A 23,876-nucleotide genomic window follows, 5' to 3' on the forward strand; every position below is an offset into this window, starting at 1 on the left:
ATCAAAAGACACAGCATCTATCAAGCACCTATTAGCTACATCGACCAACAACCTGAAAGCACACAAGAAATCAGCGCCGAGTATAGGTACTGACACAGACGCTATCACAAAGTCCCAGTTAAACTGACGTCCCTTGAAACACACAGTCACCAACCTCATTCCATATGTGCGAATGGGGGTACCGTTCGCCGCGTCCAGCAGGGGTCCGTGACATTGTCCCAAGGCGTCCGCAGCTGAAGCCGGCATGATGCTACGCTGAGCACCCGAGTCCACAAGCGGACGGCGTCCCGAAGCAGTGTCCTCAATGAAGAGCAGCTTGTCCGAGCTGCCAGCGCACACAGCTGCTAGTGAGCACCGGCCCTCTCGTTTCCCTGGTGCTGGAAGGTACACGGCGGAATGCAGCGCTTCGCCTTCACTCCGAACCGGCGATGATAGAAGCAGAGCACGCTCTCCTTCCTCCGGCGCTCTGCGACGGCGGCCACAGCACCAGCTTCTCTAGCCTCCGTCCCTTGTAGAGCCGCACTCGGTAAAAGTGCATGCACACCGGAATGCCTGGATGCCAGCAAAATCTTGTCCGCCTCTTCAGCTAGCCCGCGGTAATCCTTGGCCCGTATCAGAGCGGAGCTGGCTAGCGCGGTGCGCACGGGAGGGGGGAGCTGGCGCAGGAACAGATGCGTAAAGAGAAACGAAGCGTCGCCCGGGCCGAGCAGAGCCAGCATGTGCTCCATCAGCTCGGAGGGTTTACCATCTCCCAAGCCATTCAGGGACAACAGGCGATCAGCCCGCTCTTCGTCTGAAAGCTGATAAATCCGCAGCAGGTTCTCCTTCAGCGCTCCATACTTGTTAGCAGGCGGCGGGTCCCGGAGCAGTCCCCTCAGCCGGCGGGTAGAAGCAGAGTCCAGCGCCGCGACGACATGGTAATACTTGGTGTCGTCTGAGGTGATCCCGCGGAGGTGAAACTGGGCCTCCACATGCTGGAACCAAGGCTCTGGATCGTGCTGCCAGAACTCCGGGAGCTTGACCGTGGCCGCAAAAATAGCGGGAGAAACGACGGCGGCTGGTGAGGAAACGGCGGCGGCTGGTGAGGAAACAGCGGCCGCTGAGCTGTCGTCAGCAGACATGTTCTTTAGTCGGGGTCACCAATGTAGGAGTCGGTGGAAGGAGACACGAGCCGGTATGTAGTCTCAGCTTTATTAGGTAAACTCACAACAAACTACAACTCCAAATATAACTCCTGCAAAAGGAGGAGTCAAGCCCTTTTATCCCAGGCCTCTCTCTCCCGCCTTTTCCCGATCTATTCCGGTCTCTCTCTTCGCAATAAGAGCTTGGGGCATTCTGGTGTGAAATGTGCATATATGTGGCCACCACAATAGAGGCTGCAGTCTAGCACACCAGGTGCAGGCTGTGCAGAGATGCCCCTGAGACAATCCAGCACCTAACAGCAGGGTGCAATATGTAAATAAAAAAAAAGGTCAATAATAAAGTGTGATTCTGAATGTTCCTGCATTTGTGCTGGACAGAAAAGAAGCAACTCACATGAGGAGGAGGGAAGCATTTAATAAACCAGTTATTCAGAACCTCACTGAGGACAGGCGTGTTAGGTAGGTTTACAGGGAGACATCCTACAAAGCGATTTCCTTTAATAATTTACAATGATGCCCACATGGAGAAATCATAAAAAAATAGGACCAGCTGACACAGCAGCAGCACGGGTGTACATGTTAGACCTTTAAAAGATTCAATCACAGATTCCTTGTGACATTCCTTCCTCTCTCCTTTGAACTTTTCAGTCCTCATTGACAGATGTCTTCCTCTGGGACAGAACCAGGTCCTTCACCTGTGGCGTAAGGGTCTGCAGTTGAGTGCGGGTGCTCCTCGCCTCCTCGTCCCGCTCCTCGGCATCCTCCTGCTTCTTGCTCTGACTCTGGCTCATGAGCTGCTTCACCACCAAGCTCTGGTAGGTAGACAGCAGCTGCTGCTGCTCCTGCAACAAGAATGCACACATTTCAGCTGTTCAAGTCTCAGCAGATGGAGACTGCCGACAGCTGCTGTGTCTCAACACTGCTTTAAGCAATCCTGAGAAAGCTTTTAGACCCCACTGAAGCACAAAAACAGGTATCAAGGAGCTAAATATTTACAGTGTTAATGGAATAATCACCTGTTTCTATATCCAGTGAGAATCATGTTAACTCCTGGAGGCACAACTGAAACAGTCTGTCACTCATGTTTGTCATTCAGCTGCATTTAGACTTCAAAATATCAACTGAACACAACCAGACCCCAAAGACACACGTTTATCCCGAGCAGCGTAATACTGCTCACACTGCAGAAGCACATTTGGTGATCCACTTTTATGACAATGCCATCTGCAGCAAATTCTCCCTTTTATTTTGAAAGTCCAGTACACTTTTGTGTAGTTTCTGAGTTTTGGGCTTCGTAAATCTGGGGATTAGATCAGCTATTAAACCGAAGCCTGACTGGACTCAGATCTGAGGACGCAGTCAGTGTTAAGATGAGCAGGTACAGTAGATCTGACCGGCCTGCTGGTCCTGATGGCAGCTAAGGTAACAAAAAAACCCCCCGAGGGCTGAACTGCTACATACATTTAATCAAGTCTCCTTGTGATGCAACACTTCATTCCCACTCAAACCGGGTTAAGTCAGCTATACGCACCGCAGATATTCGGCCTGTGAGTGTGCCGATGATCTGAGGCACACAGCGGCCTGGGGCGTGCAGCATGCAGTGGGTGCTGGCCTGAAACAGCAGCACGCTGGTCAGGTGGAGGACCAGAGCGGGATCCTCAGTGTCCTTCAGCTGCTCAGTCAGAGCCTGGCGATGCAGGAACAGGGCCTGTCTGCAAGACACACATTCACACACTTCTAAACTCCAAACAGTGTTGATCAGAGTGGAGTGTTTTCTGGACTTTACTGTCATACATCTATAGTGTTTTAATGTGAACAGAATTCAAACAGAGTGCTCCCACTACCTCTCCTTTTTCTTGTCCCCTTTCTTAAGCATGAATCCACACTCCTCAGCACATGTCTCCAGGTTAGTCACAAAGTCTTCAATGGTCTGTAATAAACACAGGAAGGAAACTGACATCACTTTATTTTAATTTGATCCCTTTCCTTTCCACCAGATTGCAGTGTTTAAATTCCAAAGTGCAGCTGCCACCCAGAGGTCACCTAGAGTGGCACACTTGGTTCTTCATGTCTAAAATAGAGACGCTGCCTACAAGACCTGGGCAGTATTTTTATAGCTTTACAGATCCCTGACATTTCAATAGGTAATATATATTAAAAAAAGAACATAAAAAGAAGAACTGCTGCTGATTTGAGTGTTGGAACTCAAGAAGTGAGAAGGCTACTTATGCTAGCTCTGCTAAAGTTAGCCACAGTCTGAGTGACGCTTTCTGACAGACTAGCTTATTAACACATAAGAAATTGGCAGATAGGTTCACCACTACCTCCTGCCGGAGGACCTCATGCCTGAAAAGCTTTGTCTGTGCTGGCTGACTCACATTTATTAACCCGTTAAACCCCAAACCCACAAAATGTTTACAACTGCCAATTATCACCTTTGGCAGCTCAGAGTTCAGTGGTCTGTTCAAAAGTACAGACTGCCCCCTGGTGGCACTGTCATGCAGTGCTCTATAAGGTTAAAGCTTAACAGAAAAAAGATCTTCTGTTTTGTTGTTTTGAGGATACGGGAATTCTCAGTCAGGATTTCTAAATAAACCAGAGATAAACACAATATTAACTGCTGCCTGCTCTAGCATGACTAAAATGGATCCAAGATTTGTTGGACTTCATCATCGGCTCTGCTAATCTGCCGATCCTCGCTAATGGACCAGCAGAAGATGTCAGCAATTACGATGACTGGTTAGCGCTCTTCAGGGTTATCGGCTCTGGTAACTACATTTTAAAATAAATACATGTGCCTGATAACAAAAAGGGACAAAAATATTAACTGAGTGACATGAAACCATGAAAACTTCATAAAATGAATCTTAATGGCTTAAATCATAAACATGGGAAATAAAAGACATTTGATGACCTTGTTTTTCTAAGTTTAATTCCATATTTTTTAAAGACTTCTTAAAGACCTGCAGGAACCTGAAAAGTTCATTTTGGTCAAACTGATGGCAGTCCTACTTACTTTGCCATTGAGGCAGTTGTGCAGCTTCAACAGAGGCCCTTTGGTCTCCTCTGGCAGTTTGCCCAAAATCTTCACTCTGACCTGCAGCACCAAATCAGATATTCAACTCCACCAAGAGCCACAGAACACTTCAAACAAAAATACAACTCTGGCTTGATCTAGATGTTTCAGGCTGCTGAGAGCAGAGACAGACACAGACCTCGGTGGTGATGGTGCTGGGATTCTCCACAGACATCATTAGGTCAGCAGCCAGGAAGTTAACCAGGATGTTACTGACATCGGTGCACACGGTCTTCAGGACGTGCTTGGCGATGTGGACCTGGGTATCATCTGCACATTAAAACAATCCATGTTAAGCATTTGACACTTTGGATGATTCTGCTCAGTCTCCACTGTTTTAGACAGATTTTACAGAGATTTTCTCCATCATGCAGACGTTTTATGCCCCATCGCTCCACCGCATCATAATGGAGAGCTCCAGCTTCAGCAGTTTTCTATTTTCTTTGCATTTAAGTGCAGAATTTTCAATAAATGTTATCAGAATGTTTTCCTAATCTCAAAAGTGCGAGGTGTAGAAATCCTGGAGATTTGGACAATTCCAGATTGAAATTCCCCAAAATACTTTGAAGTCACAGATGAGTGCGTCATCACATTTTCACATTCTAACCGAATCACCCCGATGTCGGCGCTGCCACTTAATTTTGAATGTTTCCTTTCATTTCTCATCTGTTAATATCAGAATACTGACAGTTATTTCAAACCCATCAGGTTTTTCTCCAAGCTTTACTAACAAACAACATTTGCTCAATTTTCACAGTGTAATCCAAAATGTGTGTGTGTGTGTGTGTGTGTGTAGAAGTGATGTTGAAAAAGGAGGTCATATCTATTCTTACAGTTAATGCTGGAGAAGCAGACATTTCCATATAAATGAAAAAATAACAAGAAAAACAAACAAAAAAATAAATAAATAAAAAACAAAACAAAAACTAAAATAAATAAATAATAAAATAAAAATCTCCCAGCCTCGCTGCAGCTCCTGAGTTCATCCTCTGTCTGAAACAAGCCATTTTTGATCCTTCTCCTTTAACCTCTGAACATCCACCAGCCCTCTGGGGTCCATTTCGGGGTACAGTTGGTGCTTTTAGCCACATGCTAAACAGGTAAACTTTGAGAAACTGGAAGATGCTGCTTTTAAAATGAAGTCTCATACATTTAAGATTTTCTGGTAAAAGCTTTGAGAGCTTTGCTGTTGATGCAAAAACAAACGCAAACTATGAAAAAGTGTGGAAGTTAACCCCGTGAACCCCGACCCTATTCTTAGATGGGCCTTTAGTGACCTGGTGGATGTCAGGAGGTTAACGTCGCCCTTCCTACAGGTTTAAACAGCAGGTGGGTGGAGCTTCTGTGCTCACAGCCAGAGCTCTGTTCCTGAGAGGACCACATCAGGGAAAATGCACTTTTTTGACATCACACAGAGCCACGAATACAAAAACAGCCTCAGAATGTTTGCAGCAGGCTGAGCTCTTGTTTCCCAGGGATCACCTCCACATACACTGACTTCATTAGAACAGCATATATGACAGAAAATAAGGAAAAGCACACCAGCTTCCCTTTGGAGTATGAAACAATGACAACAATCTGAGAACCAATAACCTTAGCTTGTGAAACACGGTGGTGAGCCCTGCCCCCTCTCTTATCTCAGGAGTTTCATACTAACTCTCTGAGAGTTGAAGATTGTTCTGCTGCTTATCATTTGTGAGTTCTGATTTCCACTACAGCTGGAACGGGATTTACCGGAAAAGAACTTGGTGCCTTTTTCAAACAGTCGGATGTTGTTGTACAGGTTGGTGATCTCTTCCTGCAGATCCTTCAAGCTCTTCTTCTTGTTTGCCCCTGATGGAGAGCTGGTGGAGGACATAAACACTGTCCGCAGCACCTCCTGGTAGGCTTTAGTCAGAGGCCTGCAGAGACATTAACAGAGAGTGAATGAAGGCATTGTTGACAAAGAACTTCAGAAAGAGATGTGTCTGTTACCTGACTAAATGCTCTGCCAGCTCAGACAGGACTTCTTCAGGGCAGTCATTCACTCGCTCCTCTAAAACAGCTACGATCGCCTCCTGGGCCATAAAGGGGGTTTCAGTTTGTCTGCTGCGATCTTGGCAAAGGTAAAACATAAGCTAATTAGTCTCACTGGGATCCTACGGTTACCTTTGTCTTCCATGAAGAAAAAAAAAAACAAAAAACTAACAACTCTGGGGAGAGATTCCTTGTAAACCAGCCATTACGCTCTTGTTACATTAAAAAGCCTCAGTGAACAGCTTTAATGTGCAGATGGAGACCTTATTCCCTGTGACCATAAAATGACTTTGTGGCTGCTGGCATACTTTGCTGGGAATGTCCAGTTTCCTCATCGCTGTCCTCGTCTCTCCTTCCTTTCTTCTTGGTTTTACGAATCCGGATCTCTCTGGCATTGCCTCCTCCGCCTGCTTTCACGCTGCCACTGCCCTCTGGAAGACAGTTAACAGATTATAGTTATTCCAAGAAAAATAAACTTCTTAAAGCCAGCATACATCAGAGATTTGCCACATGTAGGCTGATCTTCATTGATCTTCATTGTTCTAGAATCACTTCAGGCAACTGATTTTTTTTCCTCTGTCCCAAGAGTCATAGTAGGGTAGATTTTGGCAGGCACTGATGCAGTCTCCTCCAAATGCTAAAGAGCAGGTGGAAAAAAGCACGAGAAGCATTTATATGAGTCAGAAGGAAGCCGGTGTTGGATGGAGCCCCTCCCAAATGATGATAGCTAAGAAGAGTACAGTCTGAAGCACTTTTACATTTTTAAAATGTACAAATTCAGGTAAGAAAATATTGGTGAATCACAGATTTGTGTGTAAACTGTTCATACAGGGTCTGTGCACTGCTGTGAAAAAGTATTTGCCCTCCTCCCTTCCATCTTTGTCACACTTAAATGTTTCAGATCAAACTAATTTTAATATTAGACAAAAATAATCTGAGTAAATACAAAATGCTGTTTTTAAATGATGATTTAACCCCGTCAGCGACAGAATGTACTTCAAATGTCCGGCTGTTCCCGGACTTCCGGCAACAATTACCGTAATAACCTTACGCTGGGTGTGAATCGCAGCTTCCCAGCTTTCAGAAACCTTTGAATTTTTCCGATAGGACAAACTGTCACGTCATTACAGAAATTCAAAACACATTTGATCGCAGCAGTGATGCGCACGGTGTTAACCAGCTGTTCACTGCAAGTAAGGGCAGGTGAACCGGCGACGATCGCCTGCTGTTAGAGGGTTAATCCAAACCTACCTGGCCCTGCGTCAACAAGTAACTGCCCCTTTAAACCAATAACTGACAATGTCACTGTGGGGGGATTTTGGCCCACTTTTCTTTCAGCCACATTGGAGGGTTTTCGATCATGAAGGGCCCGTTTAAGGTCAAAGCATCTCAGTGGGACTAAAGTCTGGACTTTGACCAGCTGCTCCTAAACATTCATTTGTTTTATTTTCTTTAGCCATTCGGAGGTGGACTTCCTGGTGTGATTCGGATCATTGTCCTGCTGCATAACCCAAGTATGACTGAAATACATAATCATTAAACCCCCAGAATTTGTTAATTTCTGTCCCCTTGCTTGATTTCATGCTGTGACCATGTCAGAGATGAAACGAGGAACAGTTTCACCAACCTGCTGCCTTCTTCCTGCGCTCCGCCTCTCTCTTCTCCTTCTTAGAAGGTGCGGCGCTCTCGGTCAGAATAGAAGCTTGCTTCAGATCCTCTTCAGTTATCAAAAACACGGGATTGTTCTTAACTTCCTGAAAAGCACACATCATTTAGTTCCACCTTCAAGGACAGCCCCCTCCCCCCAAGCATGCACATATAAATATGTGTAGAGTTGTACTTTCTGAGCTTTCTGCTGCATGGCCTCATCAAATAAAGAGAGGCAGTTGCTGATGAACTTCTCACTGACAACCACGGTGCCTCCCAGGATTCTGGCAGACGATTGGACGTTACTGTTTCTCATAGCCTGGTTAATCAGTATCCCGGTGTCCTCCGTTGACAAGCAGCTGGGCAGAATTGGCTAAAGCAGCCGGGACAGGAGAGGATGAGAAAAAGAAATCTCCAAACACATCGTGCAACTTCCCTAAATATGATCAGGTTAAAGATTAGAGCGCTGACCTGGAGGTCAGCCCAAGTGGCAGAGTTGACAGCTTCCTCCACAGAGGCCTCCACCTGGTCGACCAGAGCCTGACCCACACAGGCCGCTCTGAGGAACAGCAGCTTGTTAGACTTGAAGCGCTTCTTAATGTAGCTGGATGGGTCGGGGATCCCCAGCCTGACCAGCGCATCAAACTCTGCAGGACGAGGATTTCATCAGTACAGCAGTTTGTTTGATGTGGGAGTAAACACGAGTAAATCACTCATATCTCTGAGCTGCAGAGCTTCGAGCTGAATCTGAACTTAAATATATGTAAAAAAAAAATTAGAATAATAAAAGTTATTATTGTTGGAGGTTCTTTTGCTAAAATAATGAACACACATTCAAAACTACAGCCCTAAACCAGACATTACTACAGACACGATAAGTCAAACTGCAGCAGTGAATGCAGCAGTAATATGAACCTGTAAACATTAATAATGGTGAGACACACACAGGGGACATTTTTCCAGAGGATAAGTATTTTAATAATAGATATTTAGATCATCATTATAGAACTGTTTTTTTTTTCAAATGTATTTTCTTTCTGTGGTGCTCATATTAAATATTTAGTGTGAGGCAGCAGAGAGGCTGTCAGCACAGGTAGCTTCTCTTCTGGTCAGCCTGCTCAGTTTGCTGCTGATCCAAACTTTTCAATAACATGATTTTTCTGTGGTGTGTGTGTGTGTGTGTGTGTGTGTGTGTGTGTGTCAGCATATCACTGACGTAAAGTAGCTGAAACCCCAAATATACAGTAAAATGCAGCACATTTTATACTTATACACATACACATGAATACAGCAATAATCTGAAACCAAGTCCTGTGCCAGTAACACTCTGATATGGGAAAGTACTTTTACTTCAGATACTTTATAATACATTTTTATTCATGTGTGTAATATTTGCAGGACTTATACCTGAAGTGGAGACAGTGTGGTATTACTACTTTTACCAGAACAAATGATCTGAATACGTCGTCCTTCTTTCAGCTGCTCCCTTTAGGGCTCACCACAGCAGATCCTCTGCCTCCAACTCACCCTATCCCAGCATCCTCCACTCTCACCCCAACGCTCTGCATGTCCTTCCCTCCTACATCCATAACCATGAACCTTAATATGTCCACCACTGTTCATTTTAATGACCCTCATAGACACAGGTGGGTGTTAACAGTCCTTTAACATCACTGCAGCAAAGTTCCAGGTATCACCAAGAAATTATGTTACACCAGTGCACCTCTACTTTAAGACTGTTGAGGCCATACATGGTAAGCCCAGTGCCCTATTTCATAGTTTTACATGAAGTGATCTGGAGCTGCACTGAAACACACCTGGATCTTCCTTTACCCATGCTCCACCTCTCTTTTTTGAAATTCAGCATTTTTTTTAACATAATTTGCTCACAAAATGACAGAACAGACAAACACACTGATCACCTGCCTCTATACTGGCTCTCGCCTCAGAGGGAAAAGTGTTTTTTTATCATTGTCATTTTTCATCTAGTAGACACAATGTCTGTACCCAAGATAAAGTATTTTCTGAGACACTCACAGCTCAGTATAACTGCTTATTTTAAGGCCCCACAGTATGAAGTGGGGAAAAAAAAAGTCTAACTAAGAAAATAAAACTCAAATCTCGCTGCTTTTAAGGCAACAACGGTGCAACAACCACTTCCAAAAAATGTAAAACTGAAAGAGATGAAAATAATTCAGCCTCATCATCAAACAACAGCCTCAGAAATTTTCTGCTAAGCAGACGAGCAGTGCTACTTGTTCAAGCACCACAGCACGCCTGTTTCCTGTGCCCACATGCACAGTTGAGCTGCTGCTGCTCCTAATGCCTCATATCGAGTGGCAGGTTTACATGCATTAGTGAACTATAACTGATTACATCATTAAATGTCAGATTAAGATGAACAGCTCAGAAATTCATCTGTGCACAGCTTCATGTCTGACCGCTCTACATGCTCCCAACACCTCCGTCTCTGTTCTGTCTCTATGGGACTGTTGCCACATGGTACAATAATGTGAATTAATAAACAGTTTTCAAATGTCAAGAGTCACCAACATACTTATGTACCGCTTTTCTGATCAGGCAAATATCTGTTCGTCTTGCACAAGCAAATGTTTCAGATGAAGAGCTGAAGTGTTTCCATCAATGAAACACAAACAGGAAACACTGAGTTTGTATGTAATGCAGTGATTTTAACAGTGCGGGAGAAGATCAAAAGTTCTGATGAAAGAGGTGGATTATAATAAACATGATTGATTATTACATGATAAGAAAACATAAGGAATGGCCTCATATATTAAGCATTAGCCACTGTAAGCTGAAATACTGTTTACATTTTGTTATTAATATTTAAAGCAAAGTCGTTTTCTGAGTATACCTAAACTACAAACCACATTTTATATTTTTCCCCCCAAAAAGTCACTACATTAATAAGGGCGTAGGGTTGTTTCTCATCATCTGCATGGAATTAAGACCTACCTAAATATCCATTCTGCTGCAGGAATGAGTCCACCCAGGCGTTCTGTGTTTTGGTATAGATATCAGGGACATACACAGCTTTGTCTTGTCGCCCTCCAACCACACTTCCTTTCAGACGTCCAGTATTCACCAACTCCTCCAAGACGGCTGCCAACAACAAAAAAACCCGTATCACAGCACAGCCAAAGTGTCAAACAATGACAACAAAGCAAGGAAAACTGAAATCAATGTAGAAAATTGGAAGCACAGCGGACTGCACACAGTGTGAGCTACCATCAAAGTTCAGGGTTTCTCCTGTGTAGAAAAACTTTGGCACCTCCTCAAAGAGGTTTTGGTCTTCCCCATGATCAGGAAAAAATCATCTCAACTCTATCAAAAATATGTTTTGTTTTAAAGTTTCATTTACTATAAAATACTATATTTTTATTCATCAAATAGTTAAAAATAAAATACATTTAAAATAAAATAACGTGCCTTAAAATGCATAAGGCCAATTTTGGGCCTGAGAAATCCCTGCAGTCAAAAAATCTATATGTGAAGGGTGTAAGGACATAAACATTATACATATTTAAATGCAAGTAAAAAATAAACAAATATCACAAAAGTTAAAAAAAAAAACATCAGTACTTTACAGAAATTGAGACTAGCAGCTGACAGACTACTAAGACACATGAAGCCAAAGAAGTAAATCCAGGAATAAAGGATAAAGCAGTCTCTCCTTACAGTACAGGAGGTGTTCCTGAAATCCAAACGCTGCGATTATGCTGCTGACAGCTGTTGGCCTACAGAAGAAAGCAAAACAGCAGCACAATTACAAGAACGTACAAAAGCTGTTGAAGACAGTGGGTCTCATATGAGAACATCTGTATCTTATTTTCCCATGATTCACATCTGTTAGCAGCACTGCTAACAGATATGGCTAGCTATAGCGCTTCGTCTGCGGCAAAGACTCATTTACAAAATGCTAAGAAGTTGTGTTGTCAAAAACCTGTGGCTGAAAATACTGAACAGTGTATTAGGGACTGAACAGGTGTCAGTGCTGTTTACTAAAGCACAGGCGGCTTTCATGGTGCCATAACAGCCACAGAGATTATTACAGCCTACTGAATGTGATATTATGCAATCAGGGGCATTATACTGACAATGCTATTGTAATTACTATCAGGCTGTCCTAAAAGCTCCCTTGAATAATCAGGCCCCATCTTATCTCAAAGACCTCATAGTACCATATCACCCCAACAGAGCACTTCGCTCTCAGACTGCTGGCTTACTTGTGGTTCCTAGGATATTTAAGAGTAGAATGGGAGGCAGAGCCTTCAGCTTTCAGGCGCCTCTTCTGTGGAACCAGCTCCCAGCTTGGATTCAGGAGACAGACACCCTCTCTATTTTTAAGATTAGGCTTAAAACTTTCCTTTTTGACCAAGCTTATAGTTAGGGCACAGTGCAACTCCTTCTGACCTTCTCTGTACTTCTCCATCAACACTCTCAAAGCAAACATCACATCTGTAGTGCTGTTTCTCAGCAAGAAGCCATTCTGCTGCTCATTGATTGTGACCTCTCTTCTTAGCCTAACCTTCAACAACTTGTTCCCATATCTTCATGGAACGGCTCATCAGCTTCATACGTCTGTAGTTACAACAGCCTGGACATTAACCTTGATCTTGAAAATCAGACCCATTATACTTCTCCATTCCTCAGGCTCTGAGACTCTATAAGATTGTATAAAACAATCTGATCAAAAAGTCCATTCCTAGAGAGTTCCATACCTCCACAGGTATGTCTTCTGGACCAACCACCTTTCCACAACCTTTACATTAGCTGCCCTCACTTCCTCTTTTCTAATCCTCTGCACTTCCTGAGTCAGTAATTGTCCTTTTCTCCCTCTCATTTTCTACGTTCATCAGCTCCTCAATGCACTCCTTCTATTTTCTGAACACACTGTCTTCACCTGTTGGTGTATTTAAATCTCTAAACTTAATCATCCTGACTTGCTGCACATCATTTCCAGCTCGATCTCTTTAATCAATACAAGTCCCTTTCTCCTTCTTTAGTGTCCATCCTAATATACAATTCATTATAAGCCTTTGCCACCTAGCTCTTTGCTGTACGCCTCACCTCCCAGTCCTCCTATGTTCCTCATCTCCCTGACTATCCCACTTTTTCTTTACCAGCCTCTTCCTTGGAATACTTTCCTGTACTTCTTCATTCCACTTCATTGTCTTCTTTCCTCTGTCCAGAAGATACACCCAACACTTTCTTGGCAGTTTCCCTCAGCAACACTTTCCCACTCATCTGGTAACTCTTCCCTCCCACCCAGAGCCTGTCTCAACTGTTAGCTGAACTCTGTGCAACATTCTTCCTTCTTCAGCTTCAACCATTTAATCCTTTACATTCACTCGCTTCCTCTTCTTAATTATTCAAAGTCATCCTACAGTCTACCATCTGACGCTGCGTAGCTACATTCTCTGACACCACCTTGCAGTCTCCTATTTCATTCAGACTGCACCTTCTGCATAAGCTGTAGGCCACCTGTGTGCAACTTCCTCCACTCTTATATGTCACATATGTCCCTCCCTCTTCTTGAAGTAACATGTTCATCACAGCCACTTCAGTTCTTTTTGCAAATAAAATGATTTGCAGTGTGTCATGGTAAACATGGAAATTTGCTTTTGTGACCTTGGTCACCTTTTTATAATAGAGTCAAATTATTATTAATATCTCAAATTTTAGATGAGAATCTAAAATCAAGCTGGGATATTTTGCCTCTGAAACCTGTTCTATTATTAATCTTTAAATTTAGCTTCTGAGCTTCTTTTAAGAACCAAACCCTGGAAGAGAAGCTGACATCATTATCTTAATGTAATGTGTGACTTTAACAATAAGCTCAACATTAGTATGCACGCATTCACTGGGTCCAACATCAGGATGCTCATCAAACCAGATACCAGCAAACACGTTCAGTAAGTATACATAAAGGAAAGGAAGACATAACAGAACATAATAACAATTCACTATGACAGAACATGAAAAACATTTTCACTACCATCTGTCAGCTTTGCAAACCCAGAAAGTTCCTGATCGACCCGCCGGGACTCTACAATACAAACTCAACACTTGCTAAAATTAAAGGGACGTAACATTTCAGCAGACAGAAAGCCTCCATTTCATAACTTCTGAATATACAACAGCTTAAAGGCACTGTTTGCATTTGGAGGACAGTCTCCAGTAATCTTTATCCATCCATCCATTCTCTTCTGCTTATCCTGTTCAGGGTCGCGGGGGGGCTGGAGGCTATCCCAGCTGTCACAGGGCAAGAGGCAGGGTACCCCTTGTACAGGTCGCCAGCCTGTCGCAGGGCTAACACAGAGGGACAGACAACCATTCACACCTATGGGCAATTTAGAATCACCTATTAACCCAACCCCAGTAAGTGCATGTCTTTGGACTGTGGGAGGAAACCCATACATACATGGGGAGAACATGCAAACTCCACACAAAGGCCCAGGCCAAGGTGGATTCGAACCCAGACCTTCTAACTGTGAGGCAACAGTGCTAGCCACCAGGCCACCGTGACCTTTTTTATTTAAGTTCAATTTTTTTTTTTAAACTGACTTGACTTCAGTATACATGAAAAAAAGCTACGGCAGGCACGGACATCTCAAGATTAGTTTATCTGCAGAAGGGAAAAAAACCCAAAACAATAAATATTTACCATTTGTGCAACATTTACCTTGTGACTGCACTGAAAAGCCCTTGTATTCTGGCTTTGTGGCGAGCAACAAAAGCCGGAGTGAATATGACTCCTCTGTTGTACTGGTCCATTTCTCCATGGATAATCTTTCCAAGACGCTTCAACAACTCCTAAAATATAGATGAGAAACCCGCACAGACTTTACTAACAAAGAAGTCAGAACAACATGTCAAAACAAGCTAAGGCCTCAAAGAAGAATAAATCATGTAAATACAAAGATGGCACAATGCATTGTGTAAGTTTGTGAGCAGATTTCTTCTTGGATTAAGAGTCATGTAAAAACTGGCTCACCTCAGTTAAGAAGTCTCCTGGGAGGTCATAGCTTTTACACAGCTCTGCAACACTGATCAGACCAGCCTCCTGCAGTTTGTCATTCACTTCTTCAGCTAAACGGTCCAGATATGTGCTGCAGACCACAAAGCATCAGCAGCATAAACACAGCGCCTCACTCTCAGGTAACATGTTCAGACTTGACTCTCCATCTTAAATACTTCGAGGGATTTTTTTAGAGAATTATTGAGAATGAGAGAATTTATGTGCCCTATGCTCTGACCACAATCCAAGTGAATCTTAATTATAAAAATAACTGAACTGTTTTAAAGTCTTTTGGCTCTGCAGCAAAAAAATCTCTGAACTTTTTGCTGGCATAAAATTGATGTGCACAACAAGTAAACACAGATAAATGTAATCTTATTCACAGATAGGCCAATAACAACCAGCAAAGCTTCCTTTATTGCCTCCTTCAGCCTGAAGATGCACTGGAGCATTTTTAATGAAAGGACATAATGCCATCCCACAATTCATAGCGACGCACCATCTGCCCAATGAAGAAAACAATCAACATAATAGACGGGTGACACAGATTGTGTCAATATTAATTATAAGTGTGTTTTCCGTGTCATACCCTGCTGATATGTTTTGAACCTTAAACAACAGCCTATGTTAAACCCACAGCTGAGCTATGAACAGCTGCTATAGTAAAATTAGCTCTCTAAATCAACATCATGCTACACTAAAAAAATGACCAAAGTGAATCGAAGGTTTATCAAAATACAGTTTGTGCCTCTACTGTCAACCTTTAGAATTATCATTCATTTTTACCTCAAATACTACTTCAGATGGGTAAAAACAGTACAGTACAGGTACTATAAGCTAATGAGAGCTATAAGCTAACTTAAGTTTTACAGCTTTGTGTCTTAAAAAACAAAAAAAGTCTTATATCCCTTATGTCTTATATTAAATATCTTGCAATCCAATAGCAGAAACACTGAGCATGTGTGCACTGAATCTATATAGTCTAAAGACGCAGCTCGGTAACCAAGCTTGCCAGTGTTGGCTGATAACTTAGTATTCCACTCTTTCATGTTTGACTTTACGGTAGCCATCTTTTTATACAGTATATGCTTAATACTCACTCATCAATCAGCTGTCCCAGCACAAGCTGAACCCCTTTATCAGACTTGGCAATTTCATTTGCTCTGTTTTCAACATGGACCCAATCCACATTGATGATCTGAAAGGAAGAACATCAAGAAAACATTCATAATACATGTAACCCAAAATCTTGAATGAACTTAAACTGCATATCTCAGCTACAGGCGTGAGGTACAAGGCACAGGTGGAGTCACACACCTGCTGGAGGTCCACGATGTTGATTCTCCCTGTCAGACAGAACGACAGCATTTATTTTCTGTCATGATCCACAGTTCTGAAAATGATACAGCTCTTAATGCCACAGGGACAAAATATTTCACTTCTTAAACTTTTGTACCACACCTCCGTGCACGTAGAGTTCATCTCGGATCTCCCTGCTGATCTGAGCTGGGGTGACGTACTCCTTGCCATCCAGTGTGTGCACCACCTCCAGCTTCTTGTCTTGGACTAGTTTTGCAATTATTTCAATGCAATTCCTTTCTGAGAGCCTGAGGAAAAGTTTACAAAAGTGGCGTAAGGGACAGTATAGCATCTATATACAGTATGTTTATTTCTTATTACGACTAACAGCTGTTACAAGACAGGACACAATCTCCACCTCATGGCATTACTTTAAAATCAAAGTTTGCTGACAGCTGGGATTAGCTTCGCTGCTACCAGCTCCCGTTACTTGCGTTTACCTTTGCACTGTGTCAGCAAACTGCGCTCTCTGGAAGTCCGCGGCAAGCCGGCGAATCTCTTCCCAGTCATCCGCCATTATTACAAGTTTATATGTTCGCAAAAGCAGCCGGTTAAACAGCTGCTTTCATCAAGCTTCAGCTAGCTGTTAGTTAGCTATCCAAACAGTGCAGCCACACGTCAACATACAATATTGAGCTACGGTAAGCAGGAAGGGCCACAGCCTCTCCTCCCACCTTTCGCGCATGAGTCATACAGAGCACTGATAAAGAGATCGTCTGCTTTACATGGAGAGATCTTTGTCTCAAAAGGTTGACAAACATGTACGATATGATCTACAACCGTAAACTAAGGTGTTAAAATGTGTACAATTATTTGTGTGTCATTTTGATTACTCACAAATGCCTGTTCCAGTCCAAACACGAATACAAATCGATTCGAACACGTAAAATAATTTTTACAAATGCGGACATGCAAACCTGAGCAAACAGCAAAGCTTTAACGCACACATTTTTACTGTCAGCCTCAAAAATATGATATTTTTTCACTTTCGATGACATTCCTGTGAGTACAAATGTCTAAAAATATTTGTGTTATTTTCGCTCGCTTACAGATCATCAGGCACGCGCACAAATCACCTGATATGCACGGATCACCTTGCATGTGCACGCGGGGTTCTGGGACACTTCAGAAAGAGAGAACCCGCGTTAATCAAAGTGCAGTTTTTTACATGATGATTTCATTTATTAAGGGAAAAAAGGCTACTCAAAGCTATCTGGCCTGAACTATTGTGGGACTCGCAGGTTCTTCGCACTGGCCTCACCCACTCTAACCCCACGGCTTAGAGTGGGTGATATGGAGAAGGCAAAGAGTTCCTCCTGTTTTCACCGCAGTTGTTTCGCCCTTGCTGATCGACGTAGCTGTATTCAACTGAATTTGACCAAGTCATTTGTTTTATAGTGACGGTCAGATGAAGCATCACGAGCTTTCCATCCAACTGATTTAAAAAAGGTTCATTTCTCACAGACCCCCACCCCACCCCCGCTGGTCAAAACTTTATTGTCATTTCAACTATTTGTGATGGCCTCTTGGCCAACTATGTCAGCATGGGAATAATCACTGCTAAGAATAGAAATAAAAACACCTTAATTTGGTCATTAGAGGTCTCTCAATGTCAAAAACCACTGATTTCAGTCAGTGTTTAAATAAATCCAACAGAACATTAAATGTTTGTGTTAAAACTGTTGCAGTTTTTTAAAAGATGGGACGACGATGGTGCTTATGAATACTGGGGTGATAGTGACTTTATTCATTTTTATTAAGCAATATTTTTTTCCCCCACTGTGCTTGGACTCAAGTCAGTTTCTCTTTTTGAAAATAACCTCTCCAGCTTTGAAGAAAACCCCTTCACACGGTACCGAGGAGGTGCACAAGTATCCCACAGCAAGCCTGTACAGGCTTGGATATATGCACCTCTACCTAGATGATACCCACAGATGAGATGCTGTTGTTGTATCCCAGTTGCTTGGCGCACAACAAAGACTTCACCTTGGAATGAAAAAAACAACTTGTGAATATTACAGTAGTAAAACATTTCATTATTTACAGGAATAGTATGTGTAATGCCCCATTGGGAGAGATCAGCTCAAAATGTTACCATACAAATGACTGAATGACTTCCAAAAAAAAATAAAAAATTCCCAGATAAGATTAATGGTCCAAGAGAAACTATAACTGCCTTAGATGATCCTTTCTGTTATGATAACCCACATCACAAAATTATGGATATTTCTGAAATACTAACACAAATGAAACCCTCAATGAGTCCAGCTGATCCACATTTTTGCTTCTTTTTTTTTTTAATTACTTTTTTAGCCTTATTTGATAGTTGGCAGTGAAAAGAGGCAGGAATCAGGAGAGGAGAGATGGGGGAGGACACGCAGTGAATGGCGACGGGTTGATACGCAAGCCTGCGCTGTCTGCACTGTCTGCACCGCCACGCAGCGTGTGTGGTCACCAGCTCGTCCGCTGGGCCACCCTGGCGCCCCACAGCTTTGCTTCTTGAAGTTTTTGACTCTATTGGTCCCTCTGCAGTCTTTTTGTTGTCAGGCTATGTTCCTAGCTACTTCAAACAGGGTGTTGTCCAACCCCTGTTAAAAAAAACAAACCTGGACCCATCACTACAGTACCTGTAGGCCCATTTCAAAACTTCCTTTTATTGCCAAAACATTAGAACAGCTGGGATAGGCCAGGCCCATTTCTTCCACTGCTCCATGGTCCAGTTCTGATGCTCACGTGCCCGTTGTTGGCATGGTCACCCTGACTGGTCTGCAGCTATGCAGCCCCATACCCCATGCACCTCTGGCAGGAGCTACAGGCGCATCAAAGCCAGAACAAACAGACTCAAGAACAGTTTCTTCACCAGAGCAATCACCACCCTGAACTCTCACACTCACCCACTCTAACTGTGCAATACCCACATCTCTGTGCAATATTATATCATTCATACTGAACAATACTATCACTCCTATATTGTGTAATATCCAATATTCATTCACTAGTGCAATACCCACCATCTTCATTATTATATGTATACACTTATTTTATTTTTTACAACATATATATTTTTATACATTCTCTCATTTTCTGTATGTTTTATACATTTTCTTTTTTGCATATTTTATACATACTGTTTTATTTTCTGTATATTTTTAGAAGTTCTAATTTATATTTTACATTTTAGAAAGTTTGACTTTCTATTGCATGGCACTGAACAGGAGTGGCCCTCCAATCTCACTGTACATCCTGTATAATAAAAATAAAGGCATTCTATTTTATTCTACAAATCACAATGCACTGTGTATTCTGACACCTTTCTATCAGAACCAGCATTGACTTCGTAAGATGAGTCACTGGGATGTCCTGCCATAGCCTTGTTTGTCAGCAGTTACTCAGGGTTTCCCAGCATATAAACTAGCCTGCCATTACTGGTACCTTGTTTAAACCATGGGGGCATAATATGTTAACAAGGACTGAATACTACAGAGAGTTTGTTGATTTTTGAATCTGTGCTTTTTAGTCCAGGGGCGACAAGCTGACCACTTTATTTTAGATTAGATTAGATTAGATTAGATTAGATTAGATTAGATTAGAATACTTTATTTGTCATTATATGTAAACATATAATGAAATTTGCATTCCAAAACACCCATCCAAGAACACAAACAAACAAACATGGGAAGAAAGGTGAACTGTGGCCATGCTGCCCCCTTCTGGAGGTGCTGCCATTAAAAAGACGGAAACAATAGCGAAAACATATAACATTTTGAAAAAAAAAATTATTGGAAGTAACAGATGTCTCAGTTTTCCAGTAGCATTTGAACACAGCTTCCATTAGTTGATCTATGCAAAGTTGATCATGTGAAGTGTTTGAAAACACTGCGTGCACATGCAAAGTGATCCATGCGTATCAGGTGATTCGTGCATGTGTGACTGATCTGCAAAAAAACAAAAAATATTGTTCTCGGCCCCACAAATCTTAGAAACATGGTGTCTAACCAGATACTTACTCTGGATGGCATTACTGTGGCCTCCAGTAACACTGTGAGAAATCTTGGAGTCATTTTTGACCAGGATATGTCCTTCAATGCACATATTAAGCAAATATGTAGGACTTCTTTTTTGCATTTGGGCAATATTTATAAAATTAAATCCTGTCTCAGAGTGATGCTGAAAAGCTAATTCATGCATTTATTACTTCTAGGCTGGACTATTGTAATTCATTATTATCAGGCTGTCCTAAAAGCTCCCTGAAAAGCCTTCAGCTGATCCAAAATGCTGCAGCTAGAGTACTGACAGGGACTAGAAAGAGAGAGCAGATTTCTCCCATATTGGCTTCTCTTCATTGGCTCCCTGTTAAATCTAGAATAGAATTTAAAATCCTTCTCCTCACTTACAAGGTCTTGAATAATCAGGCCCCATCTTATCTCAAAGACCTCATAGTACCATATCACCCCAATAGAGCACTTCGCTCTCAGACTGCTGGCTTACTTGTGGTTCCTCGGATACTTAAGAGTAGAATGGGAGGCAGAGCCTTCAGCTTTCAGGCCCCTCTTCTGTGGAACCAGCTCCCAATTTGGATTCAGGAGACAGACACCCTCTCTATTTTTAAGATTAGGCTTAAAACTTTTCTTTTTGATCAAGCTTATAGTTAGTGCTGGATCAGGTGACCCTGAACCATCCCTTAGTTATGCTGCTATAGGCCTAGGCTGCTGGGGGGATTCCCATGATGCACTGTTTCTTTTCATTCACCTCTTTTTACTCTATTTATACTCCTCTCTGCATTGCATTTAATCATTAGCTATTATTAATCTCTGGCTCTTTTCCACAGCATGTCTTTTGTCTCTCTCCCCTCAGCCCAACTGGTCGCGGCAGATGACTGCCCCTCCCTGCTGGTTCTGCTGGAGGTTTCTTCCTGTTAAAAGGGAGTTTCTCCTTCCCACTCTTGCCAAATGCTTGCTCATAGGGGGTCATTTTGACTGTTGGGTTTTCTCTGTAATTATCGTAGGGTCTTTACCTTACAATATAAAGCGCCTTGAGGTGAATGTTTGTTGTGATTTGGTGCTATATAAATAAACTGAACTGAAAACTGAACCAGTCAGAGATGTTTTGAGGTCCTGGACCAAAACCACCTCTAAATTCTGAGTTAAAGCTTAGAAACTCCTCAGCTGTGGGTATTAAGTTAAGTACAGCTATTTATTCATTTATTATGGTGACCGTTAAAAGCCAAAATGAAAAACTGTGCACATACTGTCACACTGGTGCCTGGGATATGTATATCTGACAGAATTTGGGTTGTATAATTTCATCAGCTGCATCACAGCAGCTGCTCCACAAGTTATTCAATCAGTGGACCACAGAAATGAGATAAGCTATAATAATAAACCTCATGAAAACACACACACACACACACACACACACACACACACACACACACACACACACACACACACACACACACACACACACACACACACACACACACACACATCCTGCAAGACCAGAGGCCTGTACTAAGAAGCAGGATTTTTGTCTTATCCAGATAATTTCAGGGTTAAGCCTGAGTTTTCTGTATCATACAGTAAAAGTGGTTCAATTCTTAACATGGTAAAATATGTTGGAAATCTAACCTACTGCAGAGCAAGATATGAGATCAACAGGTATGAAATCACTGCCTACTGACCAATCAGTTCTCTGGAAAGCATCATCCTGGAAGGTCCTCAGACTGCTTAGTGGATAGTAGAAAGGTCTAAAGTTTTTAAATAGAGTCTAATGTCTTTGTATTTCTGTGATAAGCATCAGTAAAAAAAAATAGGTATTCTTAAACTCAGGTTTATAATCTGATGATTATAATCCATCAGATTCTCTCCTGTCTTAATGATAGTTGTAATATTCATAAGTCGGATTTACACACTTGGCATTTTGCCAGCTTTCTTTCCTTCCTTCAAACAGGTTAAACTTTATTAGTTTGTTCAGTCTTTCTAAGGACCAAAAGGCTTACACATTCAGACAGCATTTTTAATACTGAACTACTGCACGGTGTGTTTCCTCTCACACTGCTGCTTTGCCTGCAGCAGCTGTTACTTTCAGCCTGTATTATGTTTAACATCTTCACATTTTCCCTGTAGATACAGTTTTGTCTTCCTTTGTAAAATCAGCCACTCTGCTGCCAGTAAACTTCTCTGTGTTTGTGGAAGGGGTGGGTGGCTTGATCCAAATATCGATAGCATCAATAAAATGTTAATATTGGTACCGCATTGATATTAGCGTGACAGGATCGATGCTTTAGTTTGTTTCTGTCCGCTGAAGTTCTTTACATTACTCCGCTTCATCAGAAAAAGTAAAAAGTAGCCATGCTCCTCTCATGCAAGCACACTTTTCTCTGCTCCCTGTTACGTCGTGCTTTGTTGTGCAAATGTCTGATTTAGAGTTCTGTGTGGGGTCTTTGCAGGGCCTACACAGGTAACCGCAAACCTCTCTCAACCCTGTGCTGTAACCATGTGCACCACTTGAGCAATGTAATTACATATTGGTTCGATGCAGCCCACAAAGATTGTGATTACTGCGTAGGGTTCAAAGGGGGATTTCCAGTTATGTATGTAGGCCCCGCAAAGACCCCACACAGAAGCATAATTCAGGCCGTAGGGTTCAGAGGGGTTTGCATTTACAACGTAGCTATGGTGTGGATTTCCCGCTGAAGCATAAATCTCCAGTAACTCTGCTGCACTGAGCAGAAGCGCGTAGGCCGCGGTGAATGAGAGGAGCATCGTTTGGAGGTATTTTATGGTGGTAAATGAAAACCTTGCAAACAGCAAGCCGGAAATTCTCTACTTTGGCAACAAAACCAATTTATATAAACACTTGAAAAGCCAGTAAAAATGTGTAAGTGTGCATAAATTTTAAGACTTTTCAGCCAATAATGTTTTGCTCGAAGCACTGAGACAGACAAGTCATCAGGTACAAGTTCACAAGGCTCAAGGTTCTACAAGGCTCACAGGCTCAGACTGCCTCACTTGCTCAGTAAGTACCACCAGATGGCGAATGTGCGATGCAAGACATGCTCAGATGGACAAACAACAATGTATTTACCATATGCTTGCTGCAAGTACATGTTCATGTTTTTTCGCTGTCACAGGTATGTCATATTGGAGCTGTGTAAATAATGAAACCTTATCTGTAACTGGGAACAGCTGTGGTTGCTCAGTTTATGGTTCACCAGCAAACTTTTACATCCAGTGGCAGAAAGGAGCTAGCAGGAGGAGTTTGCTAAAAAACTCACTGTGTGGGAGTCACTGGAGGATTTGATGTCTAACTAGAAGCCAGTGTGATGTCCCCGAGACCCACAGTATAACCTTAACACAGGATATTGATGATAATTTGAATTGGCTTTGAGCCTGCACAGCTGTGGCTCATCATATAACTGAAATAAGGCAACAGCACGAATGGCGATGATGAAGAAAAAATATGCGCAGCCTACTTGGAACATCAGCAAGTAATGAGCTTACAGTAATTCCCTCTAACGAGTCACCAGACTGTAATACATATTCAGCTTAGAGGCAGGCTGGAAAATGTTCAGATATGGCTGATGCAAGAACGG

The 23,876-nt window shown here is 42.4% G+C and overlaps 1 protein-coding gene across 1 annotated transcript; it reads right to left on the reverse strand.

Moving 5' to 3' along the window:
- Positions 1–1,544: 1,544 nt before the first annotated feature.
- Positions 1,545–16,799, reverse strand: ufl1 (UFM1-specific ligase 1). Its single transcript, XM_030721007.1, has 19 exons — positions 16,723–16,799; positions 16,385–16,530; positions 16,241–16,269; positions 16,024–16,121; positions 14,900–15,014; positions 14,588–14,718; positions 11,581–11,639; positions 10,858–11,004; positions 8,353–8,528; positions 8,075–8,254; positions 7,862–7,988; positions 6,543–6,665; positions 6,193–6,313; positions 5,953–6,119; positions 4,358–4,488; positions 4,159–4,239; positions 2,987–3,072; positions 2,674–2,854; positions 1,545–1,984 (listed from the first exon to the last, which is right to left on the reverse strand). Exons 1-19 carry the CDS (start codon positions 16,797–16,799, stop codon positions 1,787–1,789), a joined length of 2,373 nt encoding a protein of 790 aa, XP_030576867.1. The 3' UTR covers positions 1,545–1,786.
- Between the last annotated feature and the right edge of the window lie 7,077 nt (positions 16,800–23,876).

Source organism: Archocentrus centrarchus, chromosome 24 (genome assembly GCF_007364275.1).
Source record: "Archocentrus centrarchus isolate MPI-CPG fArcCen1 chromosome 24, fArcCen1, whole genome shotgun sequence".
NCBI lineage: Eukaryota > Metazoa > Chordata > Actinopteri > Cichliformes > Cichlidae > Archocentrus > Archocentrus centrarchus.

Excerpts from the sequence above, each read along its gene's own strand:
- ufl1 (XM_030721007.1), bottom strand. The coding sequence starts at position 16,799 with ATGGCGGATGACTGGGAAGAGATTCGCCGGCTTGCCGCGGACTTCCAG. Across the intron at positions 16,122-16,240 it reads ACATCGTGGACCTCCAGCAG|ATCATCAATGTGGATTGGGT; the intron begins GTGTGTGACTCC and ends TCTTCCTTTCAG. Across the intron at positions 2,855-2,986 it reads GGGGACAAGAAAAAGGAGAG|ACAGGCCCTGTTCCTGCATC; the intron begins GTAGTGGGAGCA and ends TGTGTCTTGCAG.